The following is a 20,695-nucleotide window of genomic DNA, read 5'->3' as shown; positions in this document are numbered from 1 at the left end:
TTTGTAACAAAATTATTTATTATACAAAAAAACAGATCAACACCACCAAATGTTAGCGGATGAGATCTGCATGCAGATTTTCTGGTTTTTTCACAAAAAGACAAAAATATTGAATTGCATGCAGATCTTCCGCTTAAACTACTTTTGCAAACAGAAAAACGTGAATGGTGAATGTATTGTGGGAGAACTGCACTTGTTGCCCTTTCATTCACAACCTTGGTTGATAAGAAATGAACGAGTTTGACTCATAGCCTAGACTTGCCAACTGCTACCACGTTGGTTTTAACTCACACATGCCTGTCCAATAGAGTCGTCACATGTTTAGATAAATAAATCATAAGTTTTCGTATTCTGGGTCGAGTTTCATTTATGAGCAAAATAATAATCGTTGACAAAAAATAATAATAATCAAAATACGTGGTTCAGAACCCATGTTCAAAAACGCTACCGCGTAGCCGCATTTGCGGCCGCTAAAACGCTAAGCGGAGGTCAGCCGCTACGATTTTGACCAACTCGGCTTAACTAATCGGCACTTAAATAAGCTCCCGCACAATCATGTTATGCGCTTTAAATTGGATTAATAACCGACTATTTTGACTCAATTAACTTAAGCCCAGTCACAACGATGGGCTTTGGCTTAATTGAAGCCTGTGTAGTGTAACTCATTTTTTATTTATACTAGTTGAATTCCTTCGTCATTTGCACCATCTGAGTGCGATCAATTTCACGAACAGACACAAGCCTTCCTCAACCGCTTATTTGGTGTTCTTCCGGCGGTTTTAACCGCCGGATTCTCTTGTTTTCCTGTTCCTATGTTTTCTACACGCGCATCTCTGATGGTTTTGTGCCCATCTTTGTTGTCTAGGTTGAAATTCTTCACTCGACATCAAATCCTCCTTTCATTATTTTCGAATCATGGCGAGGCTGATCGGTTCGTATAACCGGTAGCGACATCTACACTGATTTTTCTCCTATTGTTATCGACTATGATCCACGTCAATGTTGGCGTTGTTGTTTTCTCCCCTTGGGAGTGTTCTTGTCCGACCTTTGGGTGCGGTTTTCTTATTACTCTCGAGTTATCGATTGAGAATCATTGGATTAAATTTGTAATCTGGTATTGGAAACCGCCATGGTCAAATAAGAGAAAGTGTATGTCGTGCATCATATGGATATTGAAGAGACGATTGGGACAATCATCTCCTGGACGTCTTGTCTATTCATGTGATAGGGTGATTGTCATGTTAATGATTCTGGAGAATCACCAAGTGGGAATTCTTCGGAGTTCTATAATGGTGGTGATCGATGAGTCATTGTCCACAAAAGTAAGGAGTCCAAAGATGTTTTTACAACAAAACAAATTGAAGATATGACTTTATTGGGTTCAAAGCAAAAGAATTTCAATGCCATGGATAGTTACAACAAAGCATGTTATCTCCTGCAGCGGGAGTGTCTGGAAGGGATTGCGATGTAACAGATGGATCGCATCCAATGATCTTTATAGAGAAAAAATGCATTTACTCATAAAAATTGAGTGCCACAAGAAAGATCTTATAAGACCAAGAACGAAGCGGAAGAAAACTAGCGAGTCAGTCTGTCCTACGAATGCGTTAGGAAGCATCGTGTTACTGCTATCTCTGTTAAAAGTTTTTATTAACATGTTTTATGTAATTTATGATTCATGTAATATCTTACATTGATTTGATATCAATAAAGTTAAGATGTTAAAAAAAAAAAAGCGATGTGGGAGGTTTACAAAATTGACGTGTCTCTTTTTGGTTCTTTTATTTTTTATTATTGACGTGAGATGAGAGAATTTGACTGGGCTTTAAATGGGTTTTATGATAAAACATGTATTATACAAACTTTTTGTATTATTATGTATTAATGATGTATTATATTTATAAATCTATGATTTTTAGTATCAATGTTGTATCTTTCCTAAACATGTTTTGTAATTTTTTTTGTATTATATGTATAAAATGTAGTATTATACATACAATACCGTATAATACATACAAAAGTATAAAAAATTTCTCTCCGCGCATTCTCCGATTTTTTTCCGTTTTTTCAATAAATCGCTAGGCCCTTGTATGCCACACGCGTAGGGCCTAACGCAGTTTTCGAACATGGTTCAGAACTATAAAAATGAATTGACAAGTGGTTGTATGAAGGTCGAACGCGTGTCATATTTCATAATACGTGGTTCAGAATTATATTTATTGATCAGAGTTGTCTCAACATCGTCCGAAGTCTTAAACTCTTAACAATACCATTTCATCTATTAACTTCACTATAAGATTATTATAGTGATACATTCGTTTATGTGATCAGAGTTGTATCAACATCGCCCTGTTGATTGCAGGATAATAGCGAGAACGTCTTCAAACTGGCTTGCTGTGAAAATTCACAATAAATTGTTATCTGACTTATTATAACTTTAATCAACTAGTTTAATGGCAACTTGTGACATCTTTAATGGTTTCCAACCATATATCTGTCTCTAAGCATTCGTGCTAATTAATCTATACACACATACAGGTTCTAGGTTCTAACCATTACTTTTTAAATAAGGTATCATTTCTTTATCACTAACCAAGCAGATACCCGGAAATCAGGGTATAAGAGCATCAACATCCCGAGGTCCTTAGGGCACCCGCAATGGTGTTACTCTTAATTGAGTCCTTAGCAATATAAAACTAATTTTTTTTTTGAATAGGTAAGTATCTTCGTACTTTTGTTATGTCCAATGGTGTACTTCAATTTGAAGTCCTTAGGAATAAAAAAATAATTTATTTTTTTTAAACTGAAAAATTTATTTTTATCTATTCCATGATTAAATAAAAAGATATAATATTTATTATTTTTCAATCACCAAATTTGTTCCAAATATTTTCAATTAAATCATTTTTCAATAGTTGATGTAAACGCTTATCGTGAACATCTTCCCGAATGCCGAGCATATTAGCGATATTTGTAAGCCTCTCGGTTTCGACCCGTGAACTTCTGGTGACGTCTCCGTCTTCAAATTCAGATATATCGTACCGAATGTATCCATCTCGTTCATTTTCAACAATCATATTGTGTAGTATGATACATGCTCTCATAATCTTGCCTATCTTTGCTTTGTCCAATGAAAGAGCGGGGTTTTTCACAATCGCAAATCGAGCTTGCAAAACTCCAAAAGCCCGTTCCACATCTTTTCTGGTTGCTTCTTGCATTCTAGCAAATAACTCTACTTTAGGACCTTGTGGGTGTGAGATCGATTGGATAAATGTTGACCATTTGGGATATATACCGTCTGTGAGGTAGTAAGCCAACTTATACATGTGTCCGTTGACCACGTACTCTAACCTGGGAGCTCGGCCTTGGAAAATGTCATCAAAAACAGAAGACCGATCGAGGGCATTAATATCGTTTAAGGTACCTGGAGGACCAAAAAAAGCGTGTCATATCCAAAGATCTTGTGAAGCCACAGCCTCTAAGACAATTGTCGGTTTAGCTGATCCACATGCGTACTGCCCTTTCCAAGCGGTTGGGCAATTCTTCCACTCCCAATGCATACAGTCAATGCTTCCTACCATCCCAGGAAACCCGCGTTTCTCTCCAATATCGAGCAGTCGTTGAAGATCCTCTGGTGTGGGTCTTCGTAGATACTCATCTCCAAATAACTGTATTATTCCATCAGTGAAATGATGTAAACACGAAAGTGTCGTGCTTTCACCAAGTCGGAGATATTCGTCTACCGTGTCAGCCGCATCACCATAAGCAAGCAGACGAATAGCTGCCGTATATTTTTGTAGTGGAGAAAGGCCTAACCTGCCGGTTGCATCTCTTCTTTGTTGAAAGAATGGAACGTTCTCTGAGAGGCCATCGACAATACGCATAAATAATTCCTTATTCATGCGGAAACGACGTCTGAATAATTGTGTAGAGAATGTAGAATCTTCGCTGAATTAGTCATTCCATAAACGGTTGTGTCATGCTTCACGGTTTCGTTCTATCTAAGCTCGTCTCCTTTGCTTATTGGTTTGGGACTGGACTATTTCATTGTATGTATCTTCGACGATTTCTTCGAAAATTTCTTCCAGTCTTTCTTCGACTTCATCGGATGAAGATGATGACATTTTTAGGTATCCCTCCTTGAAACCAAAAAAAGTTCCAAAATTCAGTAATTCAAGCTATATAGTTTCTATAACAGATTGGTAAAGGAGAAATGCTTGTGTTACCTAATAAGTGAAGCAGCTTGTGTTACCTCAAATCTGATTACAACTTGTTGCAAGTTCGAGTAGTAGGAAAATATTGCAACACCTTGGTAGCAAAATATTACAACACCTTCGAGTAGTATCAACCGCAAATGAAAGGAAAGAAGAACTATTTGAGAGTAAACAAACGAGATAGGTAGCAATAAAAACATCCTCCAGCCGTGAACTTTTATAGAACATAGAGTGATACAGTAGAACCCGTGAGTTGGCTCACATGAAGCTAGACAACAAAACACCTTTTTCTTGCAGCACCCGTGCCTTCACATGTCCTACTGCTCAACCTGAAACAACAGAAAAAGGCAACATTTATAAGCACTAAACAATACAAACAAACGAGATGAGATAAACTAAACAAACGAGTAACAAAACTACCCAACATCTCAGACATAAGTTTGAGTTTAAGAGATGTTTTCATCTCAGTGAGTGGCTCTTTTTTGCCAAGTAAACGTTTAAGCAGTTTCTGTTTAGAGAGTTTTTCTTTCACTGCCATGATGGACTGAATCTGTGACAACTCCTCTTCTTTACCACTCTTCTTCCTCTTAGAAGCAGCTTTAGCAGCCTTGACGCCCACGGGTCTAGCCTCTGGTTCTCCCCCTTCGTCTTCTGTCTCAACCTCCAGTACTTGTTTGCGCTTCTCCTTACCACCGTGATTAGACAGATAGGTTGAGCACCATTTCTGGTCGTGCCTAAGCTCCCTCCATCCATGTTCCAGACTGAAATTGTAACCGTGATCATTGTAGAAGTAGTCTAGTGCAGCTTTCATCACATCATCATCATTTTGACCACTTCTCTGCTCCCTCAGAGCCGCATCATAGCACCCAACGAACTTGGAGATTTGCTCGTTAATCCTAGCCCACCTCTGCTTGCACTGACCAAGCTCTCTAGGTTTTGTCCCAACGAGGTGAGGACTTGCGTTGTAGTAGGCAACAATCCTCTTCCAGAACTGTCCAGATTTCTGCTCATTTCTCACCACCGCATCCTTACTGGTGTTAAGCCAAGCACCAATAAGTATTTTATCCTCCTCCAGAGACCATTTCCTCCTCTCCTTCCCACCAGACTCGATAACAGGCTCGACAACAGGCTCCTCAGAACCTTGGCTACCGAACCAAAAAGGTTCAGGTGAATCAAGGTCAACTGAAGATTGAGATTGAGTAAACAGTAGATTAACATAACTAGTGTTCTTATCCATGGTTAGAGAAGTGTTGTGTGTCACTCTCACAATAATACATATCCTTAAGTAGGCGCACTTCAAGTAAAAAACATTTAAGTCAATGAAAACCGAGCAGTTAGGAAGGTAGAAAGCAAACTAGTTGCATTAAACACCTATCAAATCAGACTAAAACCGAGTTCATAACGTTCTAAAACATTTAAAACAATCACATCTGAGGCGGTAGGAAGTGGAAAGCAAAACAACAAGCATTTAAACGCAAATACTTTCAAAGAAAATAGACTTTCAAATTTTTTTTTTTTAGTTTTAGATTTTAATTTTTCAATTTTTTACACTACTATACGTTTTATGTAATACAAAGCAATAGTCATACACAACTATAACTAGGAAATAGTAGTATCGTACCTTATTATACGGACACTCTCGAGGTTTTAGACACTCGCTTTTACTTCTTTGAAGCTCTTCCTGTAACAACATGAGATCAAACAGTCACAATTTTTTTAACAAAAATGCATAAAGACCAACCCAAAAGCACAAGAGAGTAACTTACCAGACATATACATGACCGCCAAACCTAAAAACACTACTGCAGAGACCACTAGACAAACTTCCATTGCAAAGGCATTTGTAATAAGCCCCAATTTCTTCTTAGATAACTCACAAACAGTCTTTTGTAGCTTTACCAGCTTCTGCTCACACTCAAAACCTTGATCCTTAAGCTGCCTAAGTTGTGTCTGAAACTCACGCATCTCCTCCGTAATAGGCACGTCCCACCATTTCCAAATGTGGCAGTCCCCATCACCGACATTTGGGCAGGTGAAGTACCTTCTCCCTGGATCTTTAGCCGTGGAAGATATTGCAACAACAGGGTCACCATCACAGTAGCATATCCTCAGGATTCCTTCGTCACACTTGGGTTGAGGTTGGTACTGAAGCGGCTCAGCAATATGGTAGTTACTCTCAGCTTCATCCCCGTACAGTTCAGCTTCAGCTTGAATAAGTGAGGTTATGTCGTACTCATCTGATGAAGAAGGCTGGCTGTATGAATAATCTTGTCCCATTCTTCGTAAACCTGAAATAAATCATGTAACCGAAATCAATTGAAACAAGCATTGAATGAACATATAATCTACATGACTCTTAAGTACATTCAACTTCTTTGAAACCAATAAGTACAAAACGCTAGTAACAAGTGCTAAAATGGGATTGAAAACCAAAATCGTTATCAAAGCCTAACTACAAACGACCTTAAACCCCAAATCGAGTGAAAATTTTTTTTTGAAATCCCAATATCGTTATCAAACCCGGTCGATTGAAAACACAAAAACCCAACCGATTGAGAGGAAAACAACATCGAACGTAATCAAACCCTAACTACAAACGACCTTTAACCCCAAATCGACTGGAAAAAATTTTCTTTGAAACCCTAATTTCAAAAAAAAAATTGAATCCCCAAAATAGTTATCAAACCCGTCGATTGAAAACACAAAACCAAACCGATTGAGAGGAAAACAACATCGAACCTTATCCTAATCCATAAATCTGCAAGAGAATCGAAAGATTTACCTTGGTCTCGGGACGGATCGAAATTGCCACAAATCGCTTTTCGTCGAGAGCTATTTTTTTTCTCCGCTTCGGTCGCAAATGTTTTAATTTTTTTTTGATAGAGCAAAGACGAAAACCGACCGGACCACTCAGGTTATGACACGTCGCTAAGGATCAAGTCCGTTTAATCCTTAGTTACGGACTAATCCTTCCCTTTATCGGCTCGTATATTATTTTAATAATGCCACGGACTCGCTAAGGATCACGCACGGACCCCGTTGCGGATGGTCTTAGAGAGTTTTTTGACAAAATGTAGGTCCCACTGACGCGTGGATCTCACAAAAATTTTAAAAACCACTTCCAGAAATCACCAAATAAGGATCGGTAATTGGGGGGTTTTGGCACTGTTTGCGGGTCCCACTGACACGTGGCGTCCCGCGATTGGCTTATTTTTAATTTTTTTTTTCTAAGAAAACAAAAAAAAAAAGAAAGAAAAAAAAACAAAAACCTAAGGATCGCTTATGCGATAATCATGGTCTAAGGAAATATTCTAACCAAACCCTTTGACTATTATTAGTAAAGAATCATACTCAGGTAACAGGAAACCATTTACAAATCTAGAGTTTTCTTTCGGAATTGGATGCTTCGATGGGCATTTGATGACTTGTTTGTTGGGGGTTGCATGACCACGATTGACTACAAGAAATGTAAACTCTGACGTGGAGACAACTGATTGGCCATACTGATTCCCACATTATGTTGATCCAACTTACAACAAGATTACCAAGGATGGCCCATCCACTTCTCTGAAGATGAAGACAAGATGGATAGAAACTCCCCACTTGAATAATTATTCATCGCATTTTGGCCTAATCGATGTTATGCGGATTAGCAACTCATAAAAGCTTGTTTATTGGATTTATTTGCTTATTTTGTTGTTTCTAATACTGTTATTAATTGATCTAAATATATATCGTACACTAAGTATAGTTATGATCTAATCAAAGCCTTGTCCAATGAAAATTGAGTGATCTTAATTGTATGTCCTACACAATTATCTATGATTTGTTATCACAAAACGCCCCCCAATCTACCTCCGGGTTGTCGGTGCTCAAATAGCAAATTGGGAATAAGATGCTATTTCTATATTTATGCATCGAATTTATGAAACCATAGAGACATAATCTTCTATAAGAATGATCCATAGCATATTTTTTTGCTAACAAGTATGTACAATTATTTATTTGCTTAGTATGCAAATTTAGATTAAGTAGTTACTTCTTGTTTTTTTGTTTGCAATTAGCGACATTTACTCTTCTGAGACAAATATGTTACAAATGGCACAATCTTTTTTTTTTTTAGTGTAATGGCACAATCTTTTTCCATTACTTTTGTGGTATACATTAATTTTAAAGATCTCCAAGCAAATATGGACTCGTATATAAACGCAGAATCGTATGCAATCGAGAAATCATATCCATGTTGGAAACTTATACACGTATATATATATTAAACATTAACCAATATAAAAACTTCAATGCTTCAGTTATGGTTGTAACATTAACTCACGAGTTAGAAATTTTGGCCACAAAGTCTCAAATTGTTGTTTAGAGAGTGTCTCACGTGAACTATCTTCGTGGCTCCGAGAGAACATCACTAACCATTTTCTTCTTCTTCTGGGTTTTCTTCCTCTAACGTGCGTTTATCAACCTTTTTGGTCATTTATTTACCTTTTTTTTCAGTTTCCCGTTGTTTTCTTTTTTGAATTATACACAGTTTTCCCAAAGGTTTCCCAGGTCCAAGGGACTAATCTGTGTCGCTGCGGCCCGAATGTTAAATTTCGCAGTGGCCGGGAATCGAATTTTTTTTTTTAAAGAGGTGCAACACGAGGACTTCCCGGGAGGTCACCCATCCTAGAACTGCTCCCGTTGTTTTCACATGTCACTTCCTCGAAAAATGACCTTTGCCACATCCTCGGTCCTCCATAGTTACGTAGCTGCATCCTAGTCGATGTATTTTGCAGTCGTAATAAGTGACTGTAGGGACAATTTAAAATAAAAATGTGTTTAAAAAAAAAGGGACAATTTAAAATATATCCATCATCTTAAACTTTAGATAACAAAATGTAGCTCCTTTTCTCAAATAGCAAAATTTAGTTTTGTAAACAAAACACCAGAAATCTTAAACAAATAGGCCTTTTATGTGTTTACAGCAACATTAACAAAATAGTCTGTATTTTTAAAATCAGTGAATTGATCCAACACTAATTAAGCCATATATATCTTGCATTATATAAGTTAAATTATTAATTTGAAATTTAGAATAATCATAAAATCTAAACTTCAATGTTTAAAACTAAATCTTAAATCCAAAATCTTGTAATTCCTAATTTAATAAAACAATAGTCCATTCTTTAGCTTTTAATTATTTTCTAATTGTCCCTAGAACACTAAAGAAAGATAACTAAAACTATATGATACCTATATAATTTGGCATACAACTACAACATGAATAAAAACATTGGTAGATATGCATCATCATATTCCAAAAATTAAAATCTGGCCCAGTTTTGTAAAACAGGAATAATGATCGAAATAATCAATACGACAAATTGTCGTGCTAGGAAAATAAATATACTATTTACAATAGGACAAATAAATAATCGTGAAAAATATTTATTTTTTATTCTCAGTTTCGCATTATTTGCATTTGAAAAAAATCGGGGGTTATCTTGCAATTTTGCATTGTTTGTTTCTTACTTTTGCAGACAGCTGTATCTACATCTATATATATATATATATATATATATGTGGAGCTTCTTCCTCTTAGAAACTCAAGTATCTTCTCACAGATTTTACACAATTTAAGGGAATTAGAAGGTGATGGGTAACCACACAGACGCTAGAAACTTTGGCCAACGAGAAATCACGGCGGCAGAGATGGAGTCTCTAGCCAGCTTCTGCGAAGCCGTTTTGCCTCCAGTGCCGCATCCTGAAGAACTTCTCGGCGAAGATGATCACCACCCGAACAAAGAGGCTCTCCGGTCATTTTACACAACTTGCGGGTCTCAGACTCCCGTCGCTCGCCAGGTACATGCACTTTCTCTGTTTATTGATCAAAATGGTCAAAGTTTTGGTTTTTAATACTAAAACGTAGGCTAATTCAATCGCATTTTAACATATAATGAGAAATATATGTATATTATTTAGATAATATTATTGCGTTATAAAAATATTTTCCATATTTTTAAACAAACAGTAAACAAGGAAGATTCAGCTTCGTTTTCGTTTGGTTTCATTTATAGAGAAGTCAAAGTATTTTGTGTAAAAGTCGAAGGCTTTGGTTGTTGGATGCAGACCATTGACTTGATCATTAAACGAGGGACGATGGAAGCTTACCTTGCAGCGAGACTAGTCTTGTTCCTGCTTGCTACTCGGCTTGGGACGTTACTCATTTGTGGAACAGAGTGTTTGGTCTCGAGCTGGCCTTTTGTCGAGAAATTCAGCGAACTCTCGTTGGAGAAGAGGGAAAGAGTACTTCAGAAACAATTCAGAAACTGGTTCTTGACTCCTATTAGAGCTGCCTTCGTCTACATTAAAGTTGCCTTCCTCTTCTGTTTCTTCTCTCGGGTATGTCTCATATCCTCTGTTTTTTTCACTACATGATTTGTCTGAGTCACAAAGATCACTTGTATTTAAAAGCTAAAATATACTCCTATTAGAGCTGCCTTCGTCTACATTAAAGTTGATACTTGTGTTCGGAGCCGGTCTAAGGGATAGTGGAGACTGAAACATTCTGATGAAACATTAGCTTTGGCTTCTAAATTTTAAAAGCTAATAATATACACATGTATTATGATTCTAAATTCTAAAGTGAAAAAAAAAAATTATTTAAATTTACCTTAAAATGGTTATGGTCCTTCAAATTCAGGACGGACCTGGTCACTTGTGTTCAATTTGGATTTAACCAATCTGAAGTCCCATCAAGATAAACAAGAAGTTCCAAAAAATCTGAAAACATTCTACCTAAACCTAACCAAACGGATATATATGAGGCTATGAGCTTATCTTTTACTTTTACACATTGTCTATATACACATAATCCAAAAAACCTAGAAACTAATCCTCACCAAACTGATATATACAGATTATCTTCACTTTGGTTACTATACATCAAACAAAAGAACCTAAATATCAGGAAAACTTTATTAAAAATCTTTATATTTCCATATAATTTTACTGTATTGCTATAGCTACTTACATGGCCGGATCTGGGGACAGCAGCCGAATGAAACATTGGCCTCGGCCCCCAAAATTTCTAGAGGTTTTTTGCATAGGTTTAAACCTCCAAACATTGACTCTGGCTCCCAAATTTTTTAGAGTTCTTAAGAAATGTTTCAAGCCCCCAAATTCTCAGATCCGGGCCCTGGCTGCTTATATAAAAATCTTCAAGATTTACTGAACTTGCCGTTGCTTTTGTGTAGGTTAGTTCAAATGGCGAGAACCCTGCATGGGAAGCTATAGGTTATCGGGTAAACCTCGATGAGAACAAACCTTCTGAAACTCAAAAAGAAAGACCTCTCGAGAAAGGGGTGGTGGAGACCATGAAAGAAACAGAACAAACTCTTCTCGAGTCACTTACTCAAAAGGGCCTAGAATCAGACACAGACCACGATGCCATCAGGATCAAATGCGACGCTGTGGTGGTCGGATCCGGTTCAGGAGGAGGCGTAGCAGCTTCTGTGCTAGCAAAAGCCGGTCTGAAAGTGGTTGTCATGGAGAAAGGAAGCTACTGTACAGAGTCAGACTATCCTCCTTTCGAAGGTCATGGCATGGAAAAACTATATGAGAACGGAGGGATCCTCCCAAGCATCGATGGATGTCTCATGATCTTGGCTGGTGCAACTGTAGGAGGTGGATCTGCTGTGAACTGGTCTGCGTGTATCAAAACGCCGAAGTCAGTTCTTCAAGAATGGTCTGAAGATCACAAGATACCTCTCTTTGGCACCAAAGAATACGTTTCGGCTATGGACTTAATGTGGAAGAGGATGGGTGTCACGGAGACTTGTGAAAAAGAGGGCTTTCAGAACCAGGTTCTGAGAAAAGGCTGCGAGAATCTCGGTATCAATGTCCAAAACGTCGCACGTAACTCCTCGGAGAAGCATTACTGCGGGTCTTGCGGGTATGGATGCAGACAGGGAGAGAAGAAAGGAAGCGACAGGACGTGGCTTGTCGACGCTGTGAGTCACGGAGCTGTGGTTTTAACTGGATGTAAAGCGGAGAGGTTCATACTAGAAAATAACGGTAATAAGAACAGAGGAGGCAAGAAGATGAAATGCTTGGGCGTGTTGGCTAAATCCTTAAACGGAAACATAGCCAAGAAGATCAAGATCGAAGCTAAAGTGACGGTTTCCGCGGCTGGTTCTCTTCTAACACCTCCGTTGATGATCTCTAGCGGGTTGAGAAACAGACATATCGGTAAGAACCTTCACTTACATCCTGTCCTAATGGCGTGGGGTTTCTTTCCGGACAAGGAATCTTCTAGTTTCAAGGGGAAATCCTACGAAGGCGGGATCATAACATCAATGAGCAAAGTGTTGTCAGAAGATTCAGAAGTTAGAGCCATCATAGAGACGCCAGCGCTAGGACCAGCCTCATTCTCGGTGCTATGTCCTTGGACCTCAGGGGTCGACATGAAGAAGAGAATGTCAAGATACTCAAGAACCGCGAATCTCATAACGATTGTTAGAGATCGCGGGTCAGGAGAGGTGAAAACCGAAGGCAGGATAAGCTACGTTGTGGATAAAACCGATAAAGAGAATCTCAGAGCAGGGCTTAGACAGTCGTTGAGGATACTTATTGCAGCTGGAGCAGAGGAAGTGGGAACTCACAGAAGCGACGGGCAGAAACTGGTATGCAAAGGCGTTGATGAGAAGTCGATAGAGGAGTTTTTGGACTCGGTGAGTGCAGAGGAAGGGCCAAAGGCGATGACGGAGAAATGGGGTGTGTATAGCTCAGCTCATCAGATGGGAAGCTGCAGAATAGGTGAAGATGAGAAAGAAGGTGCGTTAGATTTGAATGGAGAGAGTTGGGAAGCTGAGAGGCTGTTTGTGTGCGATGGAAGTGTGTTGCCCAGTGCTGTTGGTGTTAATCCTATGATTACTATTATGTCTACTGCTTATTGTATCTCTACAAGAATTGTAAAGTCCATGACCACCAGAGGCTTATCTCATTGAAGGAAGTGTGGTCTCAGTTTACTAGTGTATCATACCTGCATTAAAATATTCATGCAAGTCTACTATTATTTTCTTATAGTGGTAAGTTAATATTACACACTTAATAGTGAAATTAATGTATAACCAACAATTATTGTTTGGTACTTGTGGTGAATTTTTTTTTTATTGGTCAAGGCTATAAGCTAAGTATTGAGTCTAATCTACTGATTTTTTAAAAGTGACATTAAAACATGAATTTCTCCCTTTTTAGCTGTTTTTTTGTTGTATTTTAGCAAATTTCCCAATAAACAAACAATAGATTGGGTGATAAAGTGTTATGTAGTGACATTTTCTTTTTGGTTAGTGGTTAAACTTTCGCCTAAAGCAAGATTTAAAGTTGAGTTTCTTGAGCAAATAGAAGCATCATTCTTTATTTGAAAAGAAAAATTGAACTTAAAAACAGAAAATCGATATATGAAGTGGGAAGTTAAATTATCTTTGTTCATTTTACACTTAGGAAAGTTCTACCAACAATCAAGAATCCATTAGTCCCCAGTTCTTTAAGGATAAAATGGTTACGCATTTCCGGAGTTCCCCCAAAAGATTTCTCCAATATGGTTACATTCAATGCAAAAGCCGAAATGCTTTCCTGTATATCCTGGAACCATGGTTCATGACTAGACCCTCCAATGTATTATCTTTGTTTAATCGTCTGAGTCCATGTCACGGAACGGCAACGGTACGGTCTTCACTGCCCTAAAGTGGCCTACATTGTTCAAATGCTCATTCTCCACTCTGTAAGGTAAACACATTTTATTGTTAATAACATTTAAAATCAAGTTTAACAGACAAATGTTCAAAACCTAGGTGAAGTTTTTACCTGTAAAAGTTCCAATGGCCTCGGCGAATGACTTCGAGGGATGCCAATAAGAAATCTAACAAATGAGACTGGACATGATTGACCCTGAATCTTACTATTGTTTCGATCCAAGCAACTCGCAATACCAAATTCACCGCCTGAACAAAATACCAAAAATAAACATCGCTTATCACCATTTAGTACAATATCTTAACTTGTGAAAGACGTTTAAATATTATGTAATTTGACTTACAATGGAGAAATAGTAGAAGTTCTTGTTCTTGAGAACAAGATCGTCCCTTAGCCATGGATTTTTGGATTTAGGGTTTAAAAGACCCCAATCCTTGACAAAGTCCCAGTATAACTGGTAAAGCGTGGCCACCACCGAGCTTACAAGCACGGCGATTAACCACAAGTTGGTGCTTTCTCTTGCATAGGTTATGCGGACTCCGGCTGCAACCATTGCTGAAACGTATTTCCCCATGTTGACTAAGTGGTCAGTGTTTGATTCGTCCCACCATCTCCTTATGCACTGTAAATTATATGTCAATACTGTGAACTGAAAAGTTTGGAAGGGCTTTGATTTAAAAGAACGAAAAACCTAAGTGAGCTTACTTGCATGGCACGCCAGAAGTAAGGTGAGAAAGAGATTAAATAAGCAAGTTCTCTGTAGATTCTTCCGTTTTTGCAGGTGTTGTATTCGTGTGTTCGAAAGCTTTGAGCCATGAAGTAACACGCAGTTGACTCTAAATGTCTCAGCAAAGGAATCTGAATTGAACATAAATAAGTCAGAGAACACGATTAGTGGGTAAATTATCAACTCATTTCTGTTTAATCCCCACTAATTGAAGTTGAATCAGTTGATTACCTGGCTAGTAAGTTGATCAGCCATGAAAAAGTCAACCATCAAAACCTGTTTCGTACAAAAACCCATTTTTAAAAATCAAGTTCCTGTGGATTTCTTGTGGTGGAAGTAACCAAGACATCTCCAGTTATATACCTTGTAGAAAGGTGAGCAAACGATGTTCCGTAATATTCGAATGAAGCAGAATCTTGTTGGCCGATAAAATGCGTCGAAGGGGCATATCAACACACAAATGAATATCTGTCATACACCCAAAAAATTAGCGATTGGGGTTGAAACATGTTTATATGATAATTAAGTAACGTAACTAATTGATTTTACCAGGAGGAGGACGCCAGGAATTGTATCGACTTGGTTGGCCGAGAAACCGGCGGCACGGAGGATGAGATGGATGACCATAGCACCCACGACTGCGGTCATAAACGTTGTTCCCATGAGAAACGCATCTCGGTAACGCAACGCTGTGGTTGGTGAGAACTCGAATATAAACGTGTAGTTTATCCTCGTGCTCTTCCACATAAACAGATTGCATCCGTACATGAACATGTGCAGACTCAGCAACGCAAAAACACTGCGTTACAAAAAAATAAAATATCAAATTATCAAAATAGTAACACAATTTTCTAATTATTGAGTTATTTAGTAGATACATCAGGTGTTCTTTAATTAACCATATAAAAGTATAAATAAAATACCTGAAAACAGGATAAACAGTCTCCATATATGAAACTTGAGCACCAGACGTGAATATTCCAGAAAGATGGGCTAGTATTATGTAAATACTAAACAGTGAGACAAAGCAACCTGTGAATAATCCTGCAACAAAGAACACAGTTTCACTTTGTTACACAATTCATGGTGGAATGTTTTTTTGGGTTTATTCATGTTGGAACATTATATATAAAACATAAATAATAAAAGGGGTAAAAACAAAGAGAAAATTCAGAATAGTAAAATTATGTTCAAAAAGAAAATTCAGAATAGTACCAACAAAGAAAGTGACCATGTGAGAATCTTTCTGCTGGTGGGGTCTCAAGAATTTCATGGCCTTTTTCCTGTCACTGTTTGCGAAGTGCTTTGTGAATATGGACTCCACTTCGTCCATGAGTCTTACCACCTTATGTTTATTTTAATCAAAACCACCAATTATGTTTAGTCGTTTTATAAAGTGGTTTACTATGACATTAAAATATGTATAGTCCTTTTATTTCGCTCATATACAATACCTTATCAGAGCTGGTAAATTGCGATCTCTTTACGACTTTAAGATAACTTGATGATGCTTGCTGACCAGAAACCTGTTGGTCCATAAACTAATGTTCATTATTAAGCACTAAATCTTCTTTTTATTCAAACAATTTTAGTTGATCATCGTAACTAGTCAACTAACGAGTAAAACTTGTCTATAAATATATGCTTTTACCTTGTCGAATTTCTTCAATATTTTTGTAAAAGCTATCATGTTCAATGAACTGCGAAAATATAATATATCAAAGCAAGAATTAGAAATTACATGATCACGACATAAAATACACTAAAATGGTAAGATATTGAATTGGTAATGAATATACCTGTAAGTCTTCAACAAGCCAAGACCTCTGTAGAGCTCAACAAAGGCTTTACGTATCATCTTCTCTGCGCATTGAATCTTCTTCCGGGTGATGAAATCCCCTCCGCCGCTTCTCGGGTTGTTAACAAGCTCCTCCCAGAGAACCGATGTGGCCGTTGCGATGGATCTTGCACCGCCACCGTCAGCTCCGGCCACGGCGTCTGGAATGTCGACACGGAGAGACATTTTGGGTTTGCCTCCTTTTGTTTTGGTCCTCGTTGCAGAGTTTATGAAATTCACACCGTTCCTCTCCAATGCCTCTATGATTTCGTCAGTTCTTGATGTTTCACTTTGTGTCTCACTTAATTCTCCTGGAGACCCTAAAAAGAAAACACGTTACATGTTTTGTTACCTAACAACAAAAGATACAAGCTCTAATTAAAGAGAAGAGGAGTAGTTTTTATTTGTCAATCTTTTCACGCAGAGATCATCTTTTGTCGGTCCATTCTTATTTTCTTACAAACAATTTTTCTCTTTGTTAGTATAGAGTCGATTTGTGTTCTCATGTTCTATGTTCTTGTCGGCCATTGAATATGCGTCGACATAAAAGCTTAAAACTAGTATTAAAAATCTTTCATTATTTTTGCCGCTTCGAGTTTTGCATTCCCCACACAAGATTTATAAGTTATACCAAACGTTGTCATTTCAATAGCCAATATTTATATCCTGTGTGAAAAATCATACGAAAATATATATTTTGGTTTAGGACATTAAATAAACCTGGTTTTCTTTTTACTAGCCGCACTACGTAAATCGGCCTTTAGGACATGCACTTTTGTGGTTTCTAATTGGTACAGCATAACTCAGATAATATAAATGGCAGCCTTTAAGAGTCTATGTCAACATGAGTAATTAACTACATACCCTCAATCTGACCTAACTTGTGTTAAAAATTAAGAAGACTGACCTGCAGAGAAATCAGAGTTTCGCGCAGAAGAATCTAAGGAGCGATGTGAATTTGAACCAGAAAGGTTTCTCTTCTTCCGATCACTTAGGATCTGTTTGAGTTCTGCAAGAATGTCTAACTGTTTCTTGAGAATATCTCCTCTTCCTACAAATTCGGTCTCTTTGGACTTGTGAAACTGATTCACTTTGTTTAGCTCTTCATCCAATCTTGCGAAGAAGAATTTAACCTGAAGTATAACAAAAAGCAGTCAGACACTTAAATAAAATAATTAATTATATTTTAATCGTAATAAAAGCTAAAAAGTAGTTTTAATTTGACTATCTTCATTAGGATGCAGAAAGTGGCTGTTATGCAATTTAGACTAGCAATAAAGCACACTATTTATGAGATATATAGGCCATTTATTTATGGGTGATGCTTTTCCAAAGTAGTACAGTATGAAATAAGAATCCTTAATACTTACTCTTTTGTCAAAAAAAAAAAAAGAATCCTTAATATTAATACGAACAACTATATATATGTATTTTTTTTTTGCAAACATAAATATATGTAATTACTACCTCGTCTTCTTCGGAAAACAACTGAACAAGCTCAGTTTGGTAAATTTCCTCGACATCATCCCCATTTTCTGAGCTTTTTCTTCTCCTCACCTGTTAATCCGCGAAAACAACATAATACTATTAAGTTTCATGTAGTTTAACCCAACTAACCATGTAAATATCATATTTGTATATTTTTTTTTCTTATACGTGTCATTGCATTGAATTGAATGTTTTATGAGGGTGGTGACTTGTGAGTTTGTTATGTCTTTATATATTTTTTCGTCACGATGGTTTCGTGAGATATCACAATCTTCACAACCGTTTTTCGCTTCCTTGTTTCGCGAGACTATGAAGAAAAACCCATCTTGCTTTAGAATTAGCGGTCACAAGTTCTAAGATACGGGATTGGTAAGAGCTGTGATTTCATTTTTTGGCTGTAGAAATATTGCCGTGACTTTTTTGGTTTTGGTTCTAGATTTTTAACTTTCAAAAGTCTTTAAATTTGGGCCGTAGAAATTTGTCTCTACAGAGCAATTGGTAAATGGTGTAGCTTTAAAATTTTTGCTGTAGAAAAAAATCTGTAGATTTTTTGCTTTTTTTGCTGTGGCTTTAAATTTTATTGCTGTAGAATTTTATGGAAAACACTAAGAAATTGCTTTGGATATTTGGCTCTGCAGAGCACTTATACAGCTGTAGGTTATTTCAAGAGCTGTGGTTTCAAAAAAAAATTTAAAGCTTGATTTCTCTGAATTTGGTGCTGTAGAAATAAATAGGGCTGTGGACATCAACTACAACAACTACCAATCACCTCCATAAATTTAAAGAAGTGTTGTGGACTAAAAAAAAGGCTGCGAGCTTTAAAAAAAATATAAATCAAGATTGGTGTAGATTTAGAGATGTGAATACAATTGTGGCGGTGGAGAGCAACTACATCAATAGCTAATCACACCCGTAGAGTAACAAAGTCTAATACGCAATTATTTTCCGCAAAAATATATGCATCGAAAATTTAAGAGTTAGTTAATTTATAACCCGTTTTTCTAAGTTTAGGAAACAATTGAAACGATATATGGTCTCAATCATGTGTTTAATGATAGTTTTCCTAATAAGACAAACAAATATATGTAAATTTTACGTATTAGTACACACACAAAACTTTAGAAAGATTTCCCGATTTGCGCTACACGACTTAACATATTGATTTTTTACTCAATCATATCAAATATGTACTATTTACATATCTCACTGAAGAACTTTAAAAAAGAGAAAAAGATAAAAATAGCACTAAATCAAGTTTTTGTTCCCAGACTAGCACTCAAGGTCAAAAGTCACAAAAATAGCACTTAATATTTTATCAAAAGTCACAAATTTAGGGTTTAGAGTTAAAGGGTGGGGTTTAGAATTTAGGGTTTAGGGTTTAGGGTTTAGAGTTTAGGGTTTAGGGTTTAGAGTTGAGAAATGAGGTTTTGGGATACGATTTCAAATTTTAGAAAATAAAAAAATTAAAATTTTCAAAAGATATAATGCTATTTTGGTCATTTTAGTTTTTGAGTGCTATTTTTGTGATATAAACTTAGAAATGTGCTATTTTGGAGATTTGCCCTTTAAAAAATGTCAAAAGCAATTCTTAAAAAATAAGAAGTGAAAATCAGATTTTTTTTAATGCGCAGTCTGTAGACAAAGCAGAACCAACCGGTAATTCTGATGCGTAAACAAAGACGAGAAAAGAATAGGAATGGAAAATACAAAGACGTATGCACACACAAACTCCATACAATCATAAGACAAAAAATGATGCTTAAATAATATAAATCAATACGTTTACGTTCTCTCAATAATCGTATTCCAGATTTTCTAAGCTAAAGATATGAGTAAAGTAAACACAACTAATCTATTATCTATTCCCACAAAATCCAAGTCATACCGTTTCAATAAAGTATAATAATCTTCTCAGTAATGTGCATTTATACATGATTCCGATTACTTAATAGTATAATTAATCATTCCAACAGACAGGAGGATCAAGCATGTTTTTCTCAAGAGAATTAAAGTAGAGCATTGATTAAAAATAATTAATTACCTCAAGAATCTCTGGTGTTTCTGAGGAGGAAAACAGTTTATCCGAGAAGGTCCTTGCCAAGTTGCGAACCGGCTGGAACAGATATAGACCACAATAAGGATGATGAGCAATGGGGTAAAGAGAAGCCGGTTTTGGTTTACGAGAGATTTTGATTTTCTTGATTTGTTTTTTTAGTAGACAATAATTAACAAAGGCCTCTTTCCACTCCGGTATGAGTTGAGCTTCTAACTCCTTGGAGAACTTCACCATCCTCTTTGCATATAATGACTTCCCTTTTGATTAAAGATATGTTAATCTTGTGACTCGGAAGAAATCAAAACGTGAAGAAGGAGAAAGAAAGAAAGAGAGAGAGTGGTTTAATGTGTAAGAGAGGCATTAAGAGGGAAAGATGATTGTTTGTATATATAGAGGGAAAGAGAGATATAGACGTGTAGAGAAAATGAATTGAGTTTTCTCTTTTTGGTTTTGGCACTAATTTACCTAATGGAGATGTATCTTTTTCACACACATGGTTTGCAGCTACGAGCCGATTTAACTTTTTATGCGATTTGTTAAAGAGATTAAAATAATGTAAAGGGGAAAAATGGAAATGTAAATATTTTTTTAATTAAATTGCTTGGCCCTTATTGCGAGCTTAATTACAC

General features: G+C 36.8%; 5 protein-coding genes across 6 annotated transcripts; 1 reads left to right on the top strand and 4 right to left on the bottom strand.

Annotated features, from left to right (window-relative positions):
• Window positions 1-2,338: 2,338 nt before the first annotated feature.
• LOC106302665 lies at window positions 2,339-3,871 on the bottom strand. The gene is made up of 3 exons (XM_013739126.1): window positions 3,817-3,871; window positions 2,927-3,424; window positions 2,339-2,394 (listed from the first exon to the last, which is right to left on the bottom strand). The coding sequence occupies exons 1-3, from the start codon at window positions 3,869-3,871 to the stop codon at window positions 2,339-2,341; spliced, it is 609 nt and encodes a 202-aa protein (XP_013594580.1).
• Window positions 3,872-4,538: 667 nt separating this feature from the next.
• Window positions 4,539-5,451, bottom strand: LOC106302663 (glutathione S-transferase T3-like). Its single transcript, XM_013739125.1, has 2 exons — window positions 4,635-5,451; window positions 4,539-4,543 (listed from the first exon to the last, which is right to left on the bottom strand). Exons 1-2 carry the CDS (start codon window positions 5,449-5,451, stop codon window positions 4,539-4,541), a joined length of 822 nt encoding a protein of 273 aa, XP_013594579.1.
• Window positions 5,452-5,833: 382 nt separating this feature from the next.
• Window positions 5,834-7,058, bottom strand: LOC106305590. The gene is made up of 3 exons (XM_013741946.1): window positions 6,997-7,058; window positions 5,981-6,502; window positions 5,834-5,895 (listed from the first exon to the last, which is right to left on the bottom strand). Exons 2-3 carry the CDS (start codon window positions 6,489-6,491, stop codon window positions 5,876-5,878), a joined length of 531 nt encoding a protein of 176 aa, XP_013597400.1. The 5' UTR covers window positions 6,492-6,502; window positions 6,997-7,058; the 3' UTR covers window positions 5,834-5,875.
• A 2,717-nt stretch (window positions 7,059-9,775) lies between these two features.
• On the top strand, window positions 9,776-13,375 carry LOC106306805 (long-chain-alcohol oxidase FAO3). Its single transcript, XM_013743559.1, has 3 exons — window positions 9,776-10,064; window positions 10,332-10,604; window positions 11,459-13,375. The coding sequence occupies exons 1-3, from the start codon at window positions 9,858-9,860 to the stop codon at window positions 13,208-13,210; spliced, it is 2,232 nt and encodes a 743-aa protein (XP_013599013.1). The 5' UTR covers window positions 9,776-9,857; the 3' UTR covers window positions 13,211-13,375.
• Window positions 13,376-13,660: 285 nt separating this feature from the next.
• On the bottom strand, window positions 13,661-20,411 carry LOC106302081 (phosphate transporter PHO1). 2 transcript variants are annotated; one of them, XM_013738595.1, is made up of 15 exons: window positions 20,052-20,411; window positions 17,990-18,079; window positions 17,430-17,655; window positions 16,485-16,842; window positions 16,337-16,385; window positions 16,140-16,211; window positions 15,901-16,030; window positions 15,609-15,729; window positions 15,235-15,484; window positions 15,049-15,153; window positions 14,917-14,961; window positions 14,664-14,816; window positions 14,302-14,580; window positions 14,070-14,206; window positions 13,661-13,984 (listed from the first exon to the last, which is right to left on the bottom strand). In XM_013738595.1, exons 1-15 carry the CDS (start codon window positions 20,298-20,300, stop codon window positions 13,894-13,896), a joined length of 2,355 nt encoding a protein of 784 aa, XP_013594049.1. In that variant the 5' UTR covers window positions 20,301-20,411; the 3' UTR covers window positions 13,661-13,893. The 2 variants fall into 2 exon arrangements, with proteins under 2 accessions (XP_013594049.1, XP_013594050.1); XM_013738596.1 differs by having other exon boundaries at window positions 16,485-16,833.
• Between the last annotated feature and the right edge of the window lie 284 nt (window positions 20,412-20,695).

Source organism: Brassica oleracea, chromosome C7, assembly GCF_000695525.1.
Source record: "Brassica oleracea var. oleracea cultivar TO1000 chromosome C7, BOL, whole genome shotgun sequence".
Lineage (NCBI taxonomy): Eukaryota > Viridiplantae > Streptophyta > Magnoliopsida > Brassicales > Brassicaceae > Brassica > Brassica oleracea.
The sequence above is the reverse complement of the archived record's forward strand: the minus strand, read 5'-3'. Positions and strand labels throughout refer to the sequence as shown.

Bases quoted from the DNA above. Each gene is read 5' to 3' on its own strand.
- LOC106302081 (XM_013738595.1), bottom strand. From the start codon at position 20,300: ATGGTGAAGTTCTCCAAGGAGTTAGAAGCTCAACTCATACCGGAGTGG. The intron at 15,154-15,234 runs GTAAAATCAATT...GGTGTATGACAG, and splicing joins TTCCTGGCGTCCTCCTCCTG to ATATTCATTTGTGTGTTGAT. The intron at 14,962-15,048 runs GTATATAACTGG...TGTACGAAACAG, and splicing joins TTTGCTCACCTTTCTACAAG to GTTTTGATGGTTGACTTTTT.
- LOC106302665 (XM_013739126.1), bottom strand. From the start codon at position 3,871: ATGGCCTCTCAGAGAACGTTCCATTCTTTCAACAAAGAAGAGATGCAA. The intron at 3,425-3,816 runs GTTAGGCCTTTC...TTGGTCCTCCAG, and splicing joins AGAAGAGATGCAACCGGCAG to GTACCTTAAACGATATTAAT. The intron at 2,395-2,926 runs GTTTACATCAAC...GAATTTTCACAG, and splicing joins GGAAGATGTTCACGATAAGC to CAAGCCAGTTTGAAGACGTT.
- LOC106306805 (XM_013743559.1), top strand. From the start codon at position 9,858: ATGGGTAACCACACAGACGCTAGAAACTTTGGCCAACGAGAAATCACG. The intron at 10,065-10,331 runs GTACATGCACTT...TGTTGGATGCAG, and splicing joins AGACTCCCGTCGCTCGCCAG to ACCATTGACTTGATCATTAA. The intron at 10,605-11,458 runs GTATGTCTCATA...GCTTTTGTGTAG, and splicing joins TCTTCTGTTTCTTCTCTCGG to GTTAGTTCAAATGGCGAGAA.
- LOC106305590 (XM_013741946.1), bottom strand. From the start codon at position 6,491: ATGGGACAAGATTATTCATACAGCCAGCCTTCTTCATCAGATGAGTAC. The intron at 5,896-5,980 runs GTAAGTTACTCT...ATGTTGTTACAG, and splicing joins GGCGGTCATGTATATGTCTG to GAAGAGCTTCAAAGAAGTAA.
- LOC106302663 (XM_013739125.1), bottom strand. From the start codon at position 5,451: ATGGATAAGAACACTAGTTATGTTAATCTACTGTTTACTCAATCTCAA.